The 11,991-nt window shown below is 45.9% G+C and overlaps 2 protein-coding genes across 3 annotated transcripts; one reads left to right on the forward strand and one right to left on the reverse strand.

Moving 5' to 3' along the window:
• Positions 1-1,067: 1,067 nt before the first annotated feature.
• LOC133928222 (putative phospholipid-transporting ATPase 9) lies at positions 1,068-7,438 on the forward strand. 2 transcript variants are annotated; one of them, XM_062374448.1, is made up of 13 exons: positions 1,068-1,640; positions 1,722-2,188; positions 2,687-4,029; positions 4,187-4,297; positions 4,453-4,729; positions 4,812-4,900; positions 4,987-5,095; positions 5,310-5,513; positions 5,625-5,750; positions 5,844-5,942; positions 6,052-6,243; positions 6,380-6,666; positions 6,772-7,438. In XM_062374448.1, exons 2-13 carry the CDS (start codon positions 1,730-1,732, stop codon positions 7,148-7,150), a joined length of 3,675 nt encoding a protein of 1,224 aa, XP_062230432.1. In that variant the 5' UTR covers positions 1,068-1,640; positions 1,722-1,729; the 3' UTR covers positions 7,151-7,438. The 2 variants fall into 2 exon arrangements, with proteins under 2 accessions (XP_062230432.1, XP_062230433.1); XM_062374449.1 differs by having other exon boundaries at positions 1,068-1,635; positions 1,727-2,188.
• An 808-nt stretch (positions 7,439-8,246) lies between these two features.
• LOC133928223 (proline-rich receptor-like protein kinase PERK8) lies at positions 8,247-11,991 on the reverse strand. The gene is made up of 4 exons (XM_062374450.1): positions 11,963-11,991; positions 11,378-11,525; positions 8,803-8,937; positions 8,247-8,721 (listed from the first exon to the last, which is right to left on the reverse strand). The coding sequence occupies exons 1-4, from the start codon at positions 11,974-11,976 to the stop codon at positions 8,512-8,514; spliced, it is 507 nt and encodes a 168-aa protein (XP_062230434.1). The 5' UTR covers positions 11,977-11,991; the 3' UTR covers positions 8,247-8,511.

Consider the following 11,991-nt stretch of genomic DNA (forward strand, 5'->3'; position numbering starts at 1 on the left):
TATGAAGTCGTATTTGAATAGAAATATTTATAGTATTCATCTAGAACTTCTCTTAAGGGAATCATTATTCAACAAACCTCATCCGAACAAAGATGTGCATAAAGAAATTGCCTGAAAAACCTCCAAAGGCGATCAAGCACCATGAATATCAAACAAGTATAAACAATGTTTGAACCTAATATTGGAGAGTGTTTTTTCATCCAATTCCTCCTATTTATTATTTGACATATCCGTCATTTTAGTGAGTAGCGTATTTCTTACGTCTACCTGTGTGAGAATAGTTTTCATATGAACATGTCATACGGAAAAACTGATATTACCATTGAACTATTCAATGTCAAATTTAGCGGAGGACATGTTGAAAAAAATTGTAGATAAAAAATATAGCAGGTTCTGAAAGAAAAAAAAAACTTTATTATACGCTGTGGGTGCGCATAGCAAAGCGCGCGAGGAAACCCGAGCGGCGGCGAGGGCGCAAAGTCAGGCGGACGACGCAGAAACTGCGCAAGGAATATTTATAGTATTTGTTTAGGACGTGTACTCGCGAGGTATTTGAGTCATTATCCGACATATAAACGTATTTTCGCAAGCGCGTGTTAGTGGTCAAAGGTTTGAAACTTACATTTCTGGACGAACTTGCAACATGGTCGCTGTAGGTAGGCAGATAAACATCGACGAGAAAATAGTTTAAACGTATTTTCATCTCTAATGAATACTGAATTGTCCTGTGTGTAAGGAGAGGAAATAAGGAGATGTGGTAACGAAATTCTTTATGATGGTGGGAAACAGTGTAATCTCCAACACGTAATGGGTGTGGAATTCGCAGGATTGACTGGGTTGAGACAGAGACGCGTATAGAATATGTAGCGGTCGCCTCCTTCCTCCTCTTAATACTAGTAGTAGGAGTAGTATCTATTCGTCTTGCGATTTCCTTGCACTCTAGATAGAGATGTTCACATCAACTAATTAAGGAATTCCAATTTCCTTGCAGCCCAATTAATCATGCGATTTGGTTAATTTCTCGTTCTCTTTTTCGTTTGCAAACAAGTCCTGTCCCGTGCATCTAGATAGATCTAGAGAAGGATTTCTTGGCAATGGCCAGGAGAGCAACAAAAAGCTAGCAAGTCAACCCATGCATATGGAATTCCGTCGTGCACGGCGATGACTGACGAGATGCGATTCTAAATCCACCTGCCGCTACAGCTGCATTTCTAGGATGAGACCAACAGAAACATGCAAGGCCGCCGGCTTAGCTTCGTCCAGTCTTCCCTCCCCGTTCCATCTTGGCTTCCTCCAAGGAGAAAGCTGGCCTTTTCTTGCCTCTTTCGCCGCCCGGCCGTCTTCTCTCCTCTCTTGTGTACTTTATACGGATGGTCAGGCTGCAGCCTGGAGTCTCTTGGTTCGTTCCTTGTTGGGGACACGCTTCGATTCTTTGGTCCAATTCATCTATCCATTTTGTCCGCTCTCCATTTGGCCGGCCCTCCTTGCTTCCCGCTCCTGCTCCTGCTTATAAAGCTCGCCGGCTCTCAATCTTGCTTAGTTTCAGTTGGTTTAGTTTACCACCACCAGGCGCCAGCAGCAACTTAAATTTGCATTCTTCTACTTCTTGGATCGATCCCTCTTGCTTGCTGCCTTGTACAGTAATCCTAGTCCTCAAGTTCAGCTCTTGTTGCATTGCATTCCATTGCTTTTGCTGCTGCAATCAAATCAAATCAATACAGTACAGTACATGGCCGACGGCGGCGGCAGAGGAGATGACGGCCACCTCAACCCCACCAGGAGGAGGAGGAGGAGCCGGAGGAGGACGATGCGCCTCAGCAGGCTCTACAGCTTCGCGTGCGGCCGGAGGCCCAACGTGGCAGACGACGACCCGGGGTCCAGGATCGGCGGGCCGGGCTTCTCGCGGGTGGTCAACGCCGGCGCCCTGGCCCTGCAGCAGCAGCCGCAGCCGCAGCCGACCGGCAGCAACTCCATCTCGACGACCAAGTACAACGTGGCCACCTTCCTGCCCAAGTCCCTGTTCGAGCAGTTCCGCCGGGTCGCCAACTTCTACTTCCTCATCGCCGCCTGCCTCGCCTACACCAGCCTCGCCCCCTACAGCTCCGCAACCGCCGTTGCGCCGCTCGTCATCGTCATCTCCGCCACCATGGTCAAGGAGGCCATCGAGGACTGGAGGAGGAACCAGCAGGTCCGTCCCTCTGTCTTCTTTGACTCTCTGTCTCTCTGCTGATGGTGGAGTACCTGCTTCACTTAGCCTGTTCTGTTCATTCCAGATGATGAAATCAATTGAAATATTAGGTCCTCTGATGTAAGTCAGAATGTTCAGCTCAATGATTAAATCGAATTACAGTAGCTTAGCTTGCATTCAGATTAACTTAATTCCAGCTGACCAAATCAACTGTGGAAGAGTGATGACAATTTCCTTCAAGCTGTATTCAGAATGTATTGCTACTCCAGCGGCAGCATGCATCTAACCATTAGGTGCCACCAATTATGCTATGTATTCCAGGATAATTCGCTAGCTGTTGTACCACCAGAAAGTTCATAAACTTGTCTAAAACCTTCACACAGAATGTTCAATCACTTTTGTTTTCAATACAAATACAATATTATACAATACAATAAACAAGAATTGTTTAGGAGACAAACACATGGACTGAACTGGCTATGAATGAATCTCATCCAGGATAACGAGGTGAACAACAGAAGGGCAAAAGTGTTCCAGGATGGTGCGTTCTGTGACGCCAAATGGAAGGACCTCCGTGTTGGTGATATTGTCAAGGTTGAAAAGGATGACTTCTTCCCGGCTGATCTTGTCTTGCTGACATCTAGCTACGAGGACGCCATTTGCTACGTCGAGACCATGAACCTTGATGGAGAGACAAACCTCAAGCTGAAGCAGTCCCTAGAGGTGACCTCCACCTTGCAGGACGATGAGAGCTTCAGCGCCTTTGGGGCAGTAATAAGATGTGAAGACCCAAATGCACTTCTCTACTCATTTGTCGGGAACATCGAAATTGAAGACCAACAATATCCTCTCTCACCTCAGCAGCTCCTCCTCAGAGACTCCAAGCTTCGGAACACCGAGTTTGTGTACGGCGTTGTCATTTTCACAGGCCATGACACAAAGGTTATGCAGAACGCTATGAAAGTACCATCCAAAAGAAGCAATATTGAAAAGAAGATGGACTGGATCATTTACCTCCTTTTGTCTTCGCTCGTCCTAATTTCATTCATTGGCTCAATTTTCTTTGGCATTGCAACCAGAGATGACATGCAAGATGGCAGGATGAAGAGATGGTACCTTAGACCTGATGACACTACCATCTACTTTGATCCAAACAAGCCAGCTATATCAGCAGTGCTCCACTTCCTGACAGCAATGATGCTTTATGGGTATTTCATCCCAATTTCCCTCTACATTTCCATTGAGATCGTCAAGCTCTTGCAGGCACTGTTCATCAACCATGACATCCACATGTATCATGAAGAGACCGACACGCCAGCTCATGCTAGAACGTCCAACTTGAATGAGGAGCTTGGTCAAGTTGACACAATTCTGACAGATAAAACCGGTACTTTGACTTGCAACTCCATGGAGTTCATCAAATGCTCTATTGCGGGAACTGCATATGGCCGTGGTATCACCGAGGTCGAGAGAGCTATGGCAAAGAGGAATGGTTCCCCATTGATTGCCGACATGGACAGCGGCATCGAACATTTTCAGCCTAAGGGGAAAATTGCAGTCAAAGGATTTAATTTCACAGATGAGCGTGTCATGAACGGTAACTGGGTCAACCAACCCCACTCCAATGTGATCGAGATGTTCTTCCGGTTGTTGGCAGTCTGTCACACATGCATACCTGAAGTCGACGAAGAATCGGGGAAGATCTCATACGAAGCAGAGTCTCCTGATGAGGCAGCCTTTGTTGTTGCAGCAAGGGAACTCGGTTTCACGTTTTACCAACGGACACAGACAGGCGTTTATCTGCATGAGTTAGATCCCTTGTCTGGAGAACAAGTTGACAGGTATGAGCTTGAAATTCGTTTTAATTTTCCAGTAAAAATTTAGGAGCGACACACAGTACAATCCTTTTCTAGTTTACATTCGGAAAACAAAAATCAGGAGCAACCTGACAATCTTGTAATGCAAAACTTCTTTTTCTTTATTATTCTTATTTGGCAGATCATATAGGATCTTGCATGTGCTTGAGTTCAATAGTGCTCGGAAGCGGATGTCAGTAATAGTTAAGGATGATGAGGGGAAAACGTTTCTCTTCAGTAAAGGTGCTGACAGGTATGTTCTATTCATTGTTCAGTTATCTGCTGGGATCTGTTAAATACATCAAGCTCTCGTATGGTAACCGGTTGAGGAGCAGAGGTCTCACTTTTTACTCTTAATCTCCATACTTGCACAATGGCTATCTCTTGACTTGATCTCAATATATGCAGTGTAATGTTTGAAAGGCTATCGAGTTCTGAGAGTGCGTACAGACAAGTGACCCAACAGCACATAAACGAATACGCTGATGCTGGTCTGAGGACACTAGTTCTTGCATACCGTGAACTTGAGGAGGATGAATACACATATTTTGACTGGAAGTTCACAGCAGCTAAGAATTCTGTTAGCGCTGATAGAGATGAAAAGATTGAAGAGGCTGCAGATTTGCTAGAGAAGGATCTGATCCTTCTTGGTGCTACTGCTGTTGAGGATAAACTACAAAAGGGGGTGAGAAAATCTTCTCCCGTGTGGTAATCTGCAACAATCTACGAGGTCTCTTGGTTTGCTCATATTTATCCCCTTTCTCTAGGTACCTGAATGCATTGACAAACTTGCTCAAGCTGGCATCAAGATATGGGTGCTGACAGGCGACAAGATGGAAACCGCCATCAACATCGGGTATGCCATCTCTTTTGACAGTTTTGACACTTATGGAAATACCCAGTAAACTTTATGAACTTAAAATATGATACTTTTTTTCACAGATATGCCTGCAGTCTACTCAGACAAGGAATGAAGCAAATAACCATCACACTGGAGACAGCAGATATCATTGTGTTGGAGAAAGGTAGTGACAAAGCAGCCATTACTGAGGTAGGAAAAGTATTACCAATTCAATTATTAAGGTTTTACATAATACGCATATGTATTGATTTGCAAAAAAAGCATTAGTGTTGTCCCTCACCTGTATGATGTTGTATAATTTCTTTTCAGTTCATATTATATTACTATGCGTTGGTTTGTTTGTGGCTTCATTGTGGAGTATGTTTGAGAATAGTAACTCTGTCAATCTTCTGCCATATTGCAGGCATCAAAGGATAACGTGGTGCGGCAAATAAACGAGGGAATGAAACTCATAAATGCATCTGTTGGTGAAACCTTTGCCTTGATCATTGATGGGAAATCGCTTACATATGCGCTGGAGGACGACACCAAGGACATATTCCTTGATCTTGCAATTGGTTGCGGCTCGATCATCTGCTGCCGTTCTTCACCCAAGCAGAAAGCTCTTGTAAGCTCAACCGCATCTCGAATCTATTCTTTGTTCTTCTTTTCGGGTGAACAAGAAAGAAGAGATTTTGTATTCTTCCGTTCTAAACTGCCATATTAATTGGTGTTGTAGGTTACCAGGTTAGTCAAAAGCGGCACTGGTAAAATTACATTAGCAATTGGTGATGGTGCAAACGACGTTGGCATGATTCAAGAGGCAGATATTGGGGTTGGGATTAGCGGCGCTGAAGGAATGCAGGTTTGATGTTACTACTCACTAAGTTTCAACTCCAAAACCAAAAGGAATCTTGTGTTCTGATCAGCTCTCATATTGCCCTGAATCAAATCTCAGGCTGTCATGGCAAGCGATGTTTCCATCGCCCAGTTCCGCTTCCTGGAGCGTCTGCTACTTGTCCATGGGCATTGGTGCTATAGCAGGATCTCATCAATGGTACTGTAATATATACATGTTCCCGACTGACTGTTGTCGCTTGCACATCTTTGTGGAGCTGAACTGAGCATCTGACCTCTGGTTTGGTGTACTTTGCCGGAATCCACAGATATGCTACTTCTTGTACAAGAACATCACGTTTGGTGTGACCATGTTCCTGTACGAAGCGTACACATCGTTTTCAGGCCAGGCTTTCTACAACGATTGGGCAATGGCGCTCTACAACGTCTTCTTCACGTCGCTTCCTGTGATCGCTATGGGCGTCTTCGACCAAGATGTTTCTGCTCGGTTCTGTCTCAAGGTACCTAAGAAGAGAAGCTACACGTTGTTTAATTTCTGTATGCAATTGCTGATTGTCTTTGCCTTGTTGAGACATGGAAACGTATTGATACAATTAATGGCTCAAATGCATCATCATCATCCTTACTGCGATGCAGTACCCGATGCTCTACCAGGAGGGTCCTCAGAACCTGCTGTTCCGATGGCCAAGGATCCTAGGATGGATGCTGTACGGTGTTGCCAGCGCTGTAATCATCTTCTTCCTTAGCGCCGCGTCGCTGCAGCACCAGGCGTTCCGCCGAAGCGGAGAGGTGATAGACTTCGCGACCCTCGGTGCGACCGCCTACACTTGTGTCGTCTGGGCTGTCAACGCTCAGATGGCGATCACAGTGAGCTACTTCACCCTGATACAGCACATCTGCATCTGGGGTGGCATTGCCCTATGGTATGTGTCTGAATCCATCCTTTTTCTTTCAGAGTGAATCGCTAGCATCACCATCCTTGTCTGCTAGAAAGTACAGTACTTACCATGGGTGATGGGTGATGGCAGGTACCTGTTCCTGGTGGTCTTCGGTGCAATCACGCCAACTATCTCAACGACCTACTTCATGGTGTTCGTGGACGCACTGTCGGGCGCGCCGTCCTACTGGGTGGTCACCCTGCTGGTGTCCGCCGCCGCGCTCATCCCCTACTTCACCTACGCGGCCATCAAGAGGTGGTTCTTCCCTGACTACCACAACAAGATTCAGTGGCTGCGCCACAGGGAAAGGGGCCAGCCTGACAGCAATGGCGACCCTGAGTTCGGGCAGGTCCTGCGGCAGTTCTCCGTAAGGTCAACCGGGGTGGGCGTGTCGGCGCGCCGTGACGCCGTGGAGCTTGTTCGCCTCAACAGTAAGGTTTACCATGCGGATTCACCCCAGTTGTCATGACAAAACGATCTCTCAGTCTTAGTGCGTAAATAGAAATCAGCAGCATTGGACTTTAGCCATTTGTTTTGTTAGAAGGAGGAGTAGGTAGCTAGGATCAGCTTAACTGTACATGAAATGAAAGGGTATCCATCTGCCCGTAGGAGGCCTTTTTTTTAATTAAAAATGGATATAAGTTAGCCTTCATTATTTCCCCCTCATTGATTCGGGGATGATATTTTTCATTTCCTTTGTTCTTAGCTACTATATACATACAACAAGGTCGGAAATAAAGCCTCTTTTTTGGGTCCATGAATCAATTGAATATCAGGATGTAATCTTTTCTGGTTTAAGCATTTAAACAGGTATCATGCATAATTCAAATGCTATAAGCATTTAATCTTTTCGATTAAAGGAAAAAGGATAGTGCTTAATTATTAACTAATCTGCAGAAGCACCAGTTCAGTTTATGGCTTGTGTCGTAAGGGTCTGGTCCGGCACAAGGGAAGTGCTTTTGCCCCGCCTAAATCAAAACAACAGAGAGAGAGAGAGAGGGGGGTGGTTCTGTAAAAAGAGAAAAGAAAAGGCAGACGATTATTGCACAGATAATTATTGGAATCACTAAACCCTAGAATCACATGAATCACGAAATGAATATGAATATCCTAAATTGACTTGGACTGCTCTGAATGACAAACCTTTCTTGATGGTCAAATCTGATGTCTTACCTGATGAAAGGGGCATCATTTAGAGTCCATCTTTTTTTCTTTGCTTTGCTTTCTAGAAAGGAGCTCTAACTCTTCTTCTAGAAGGAAGAAGAGAGGCACCACTGATCATCATCGTGCACGACATGCCTGGTCTGGTTAAGCAAGTTACGACTAGGACGGCGCCATCAACGGAGGAAGAAGACGACGACGTTTCTGACGGAAAAGGAAGACTAGTGCTGAACAAGGAGTCGAGTCGAGTCGAGTCGAGGGAAAGGAGGACACGAGTTGAACAAGTCACTAGACTAGAACTTGGGGTCCACCAAAACGACTCAACAAGTCTACAACTTCAACGGACGCCTGACATGTGTTTCAGTTCAATGCTTTCCAAGTCTTTTTAGTGTCTAAAAAATTAATTAATACAAAGGTACTGTTCAATATTCATAGCCGATGGGTGTCATGAACAAGGCAACCCAACAACAGGCTACAGGGATACCATCTCATCTTTGTAATCTACACCCCAACAAGAGGCTACAGGGAAAGAAACCAAATCACTTTCCTAAAGAATAAGGCAAGGACACCACCAAAAGAGACACTCATTCGACACAACCAAATCACCGGTTAGTAATCAATCCCATTGTAGAACGATGACAGTCAGAAAGCAAAGACTGCAGTCGATGATCACAAGATCCTGGAACTTGGGGCTGCGTCAGTACCTCCTCCACTGCGACTGCTCCAACTGTAGTCGGAGCTGTCATCTTGCGCGCCGGCCACCATCCGCTGGAACATCCTTATCTCCACGGTGTTGGCAACGTTGAAAAGCTCGCTTTGCCCCGGCAGAACACCATTTGTTAGATCAATGTCGGCTAGGCTATCAAGAACTCGCACCACCTGAAACCGACACAAATGTCATCTTCTGCAGTGCATCAAATTATATACTCATATCCACATTACAAAAAACCTCTTAAGTACCTGGCTCATTCTGGGCCTCCTTGATGCCGAGTGTCGAATGCAGGCTGCAGCAGCCTCAATCATACGGAACATCTCGACCTCACTGAACTTCTTCTCAAGCCTGGAGTCAAGAGCTCGAGAAAGCAATGGCCTAGCCTGCAAATAATTGGAAAGGGGATCAATCGAGAAATGTCAGAGCTTGCAGGCGGTAAGTTGTAAACAAGTTATGATTAGAAAGCTATTCTTGGTTGACTATTCAAGGGGCACAGCGGTTTGTACAACCTTGAAACCACAAGTTTTGCATGAACAAGAGAATCACCATTATTAGTTCTTTTCTAAAAGAAATAATATTATGAGATGAGTTCTTCCCCTGTTGCCCCTAAAGTGTCTCATGATGAAATTTGCAACTACCTATATTTCATGGACACAGGCAAGAATCCTATAACATTAAGGGTGCAGCATATTCACTGTGTAGCAAATCTTCAAACATAGACCAGCTCTAATTACTATGACGTTACAGATATCATGACTGAATTTCTCCGTTCTCAAGATATATGCCTACGGTTACAGCGTTCATGTATAATGAGTCTACTGAAGCCTACCAGCGGATACTGTAATGAGGCACTTAAATTGCTCGCACGATAGTTATTTCCCAAAATGAGCATGCCATCAAACGCAGGGAATAAGCTTATATTGCTTGAGAATAGAAACTCCCAAAAATCATAGTGAACAAAAAGTGAACAGGATTGTGTGCCAAGGGGGAGTTGAGGCGATGAGAGGGTGACGGTTGACCTTGGCGCCGGTGGTCCGGCGATGGGCCGGAAAGCCACCGGCTGTGGTTGAGCATGTGGGGGAGGCGGATACAGCGAGAGACAAGCGGGGTAAGGCCAAGCTGGATGCGATGATAGAGCATCTGGTGCCACGGATCTCTCCGGCGAAGCATGGGCAGAGCGCTCGTTCCACGACGTCGACCCCTCTTGCGGAAGACGATGGATGGACGTCGGTGGCCATTCATGCGGCGGCTAAGGCTAAGTCGGATCCTCTTCATGGTCAAAGGCCAATTGGTTCTCGATCTAGGTTCTGGCCAATTGAAAATGGTGATGATTCGGAGGATGAGGAGACATCGACGCCGGTGTCACTTTCTCCTTCGACTTTGCTAAAAACGGCGGTGGAGGAGGGCTTCTCGGTGGCTGAGGTCTTTCAGGCAGAGGAGACTTTGCAGAGTCCATCGGCGCAAGCCAAGGCGATCTCAGTAGCTTCTCCGGCAAACATTAATTCTAGGGAATCGTTGGCGAGGAGAATCGTGAAGACTATTGCTTGTCGTCAGACGACAGGGGGTCGAACTTGGAGCGGACCCCTTCCACCGCCGAGGCAATCTCCGGTGGCAACGCTGGGCAACATGGTTGTTCGTGGCTGTCGACACAATTTGCCACATCAGGAGACGCGACTTCGCAATTTGGTGAAGTACGCTAGGGCTAAGCAGGACTCTACTTGCGCAGTCATGGCGCGGCGGGAGGTTGAAGAAGAAGTTCAATTTTCAAAAAATCTTGATCCGGAATCTCCGCCCGTTGACCGCTCTAGACCCACACCAACGGTGCTAATTTGTGGTGGACCCACACATGTTACCTTTCGATGTTGTACTGCTTTTGGCCGTTTTTTCGCTCACACAGAACGGCTTGCTAGGGCTTGGAGAGATAAGGCGGTGGCGAAGCGGGTTGCTGACCTCAGGCGTCTGGGTGCTCGATCCGTGGCCTCGCCGTCTTACGCTGACGTGCTGCACTATTGCATGGCCTCCGGGGGCGACCATGGAGGGTAGGCCGATGGTCATGCAGGACAGCAAGAGGCGCCAGACAGCGGAGATTACGGTGGCGCTCATGGTGGTCGTCGGGGTTTTCACAGAGGTGGCCAGTTCGGTGGAAGTTCTGGCGGCGGGAGAGGGAACTACGGGGGCAACGCTGGGTTCGATGAGCCTAGTGTTGGCTACGGCGGAGGAATCGGAAGCGGTGGAGGCTTTGGTGGTGGTCATGGCGGTAGAGGTGGATGAGGCTATTATGGCAGACAATATGTCAAGGCGGATAACAACCTGTCCATCAAGTGTATCCAATATGTTTGGTATCTGGCTTAATGGAATGAGTCAAAAACTTAAAAACCACGCTTTGGCTAGAGCTAATGCAATTTGTTGGGCCATTTGGTTAAGTAAAAATGATGTAGTTTTTGACGGGTCAAAAGTTCATTCTTCTATACAGATTCTTTTCAGGGGCACACACTGGATTCGTTTTTTGTCTTTGCTACAGAAGACGAAAGATCGGCCTCTTATAAAGGACGCATGTCGAAGAATGGAAACAACGATGTTGGAGGTTTACGCCCGATTTGGTTGGCTGTTTAGTAATAGAGTTTTGTTTGACTCGGATTGGGCAATGTTAAGATTTCTCTTGTTTTCACATAATTTTACGGGAATTCCGGAGGTTATGGTATACGATGTAATAATGAACGGCTGCGTGCATACTTCTATGCAGAGGTCAAAATAATTATTATTCCTTTATCTAAAAAGGAACATCAACAAGTGTTTAGCAATAAGTTCAGCACTAAAACTCACCCACTCAACAAGGCTCTCGCCACCAAAAGGTCTCGATGCATCAACAGGTTTTTGGCCAGTAACAAGCTCTAAGAGAACAACACCCAAAGAGAATACATCCGATCGCTCAGTCAATTTGCCACTGGATTCATACTCCGGAGCCATGTAACTGCAAGAAAAACAAAAAAAAAATAGTGAAAGACCGGAAGTAGGGGAATAATCCAAGCCTTTAGATTATTCAGGGTAGCATTGAGGCTATATATATAGTAAAATGTACAAACTGAGTTTATCTCTAACTCCAAGTCTATCTCTAAATCAAGTCTCTATAAGTCTATCTATAGATCTATATGGACTTTAAATCAGTCTAGCTCTATCTGTACAAACAAACACAACTAATGTAATCCTGCTGTTGCGAGACCGGCTACAGTAACCTCGCGCCGCCACAGCTGACACATGGTGCACAGGGGCGAGGCGCCAAGTTGTGCCGGCACAGTTGTCGGACAGGCAACAGTGCTGGCAATAATAATATTCCAACATTTAGTCATGAATTATGTATGATCATGGCATATAGATGTCCATTTTGAAATTTGAAAGTACTTCACTCACCCAAATATCCCCATAACACGGGTAGTTAC

Source organism: Phragmites australis, chromosome 9, assembly GCF_958298935.1.
Source record: "Phragmites australis chromosome 9, lpPhrAust1.1, whole genome shotgun sequence".
Taxonomy (NCBI): Eukaryota; Viridiplantae; Streptophyta; class Magnoliopsida; order Poales; family Poaceae; genus Phragmites; species Phragmites australis.

Excerpts from the sequence above, each read along its gene's own strand:
- LOC133928222 (XM_062374448.1), top strand. The coding sequence starts at position 1,730 with ATGGCCGACGGCGGCGGCAGAGGAGATGACGGCCACCTCAACCCCACC. Across the intron at positions 2,189-2,686 it reads ACTGGAGGAGGAACCAGCAG|GATAACGAGGTGAACAACAG; the intron begins GTCCGTCCCTCT and ends AATCTCATCCAG. Across the intron at positions 6,244-6,379 it reads CTGCTCGGTTCTGTCTCAAG|TACCCGATGCTCTACCAGGA; the intron begins GTACCTAAGAAG and ends ACTGCGATGCAG.
- LOC133928223 (XM_062374450.1), bottom strand. Across the intron at positions 8,938-11,377 it reads GCGAGAGCCTTGTTGAGTGG|GCTAGGCCATTGCTTTCTCG; the intron begins GTGAGTTTTAGT and ends AATTATTTGCAG. Across the intron at positions 8,722-8,802 it reads GGAGGCCCAGAATGAGCCAG|GTGGTGCGAGTTCTTGATAG; the intron begins GTACTTAAGAGG and ends TGTCGGTTTCAG.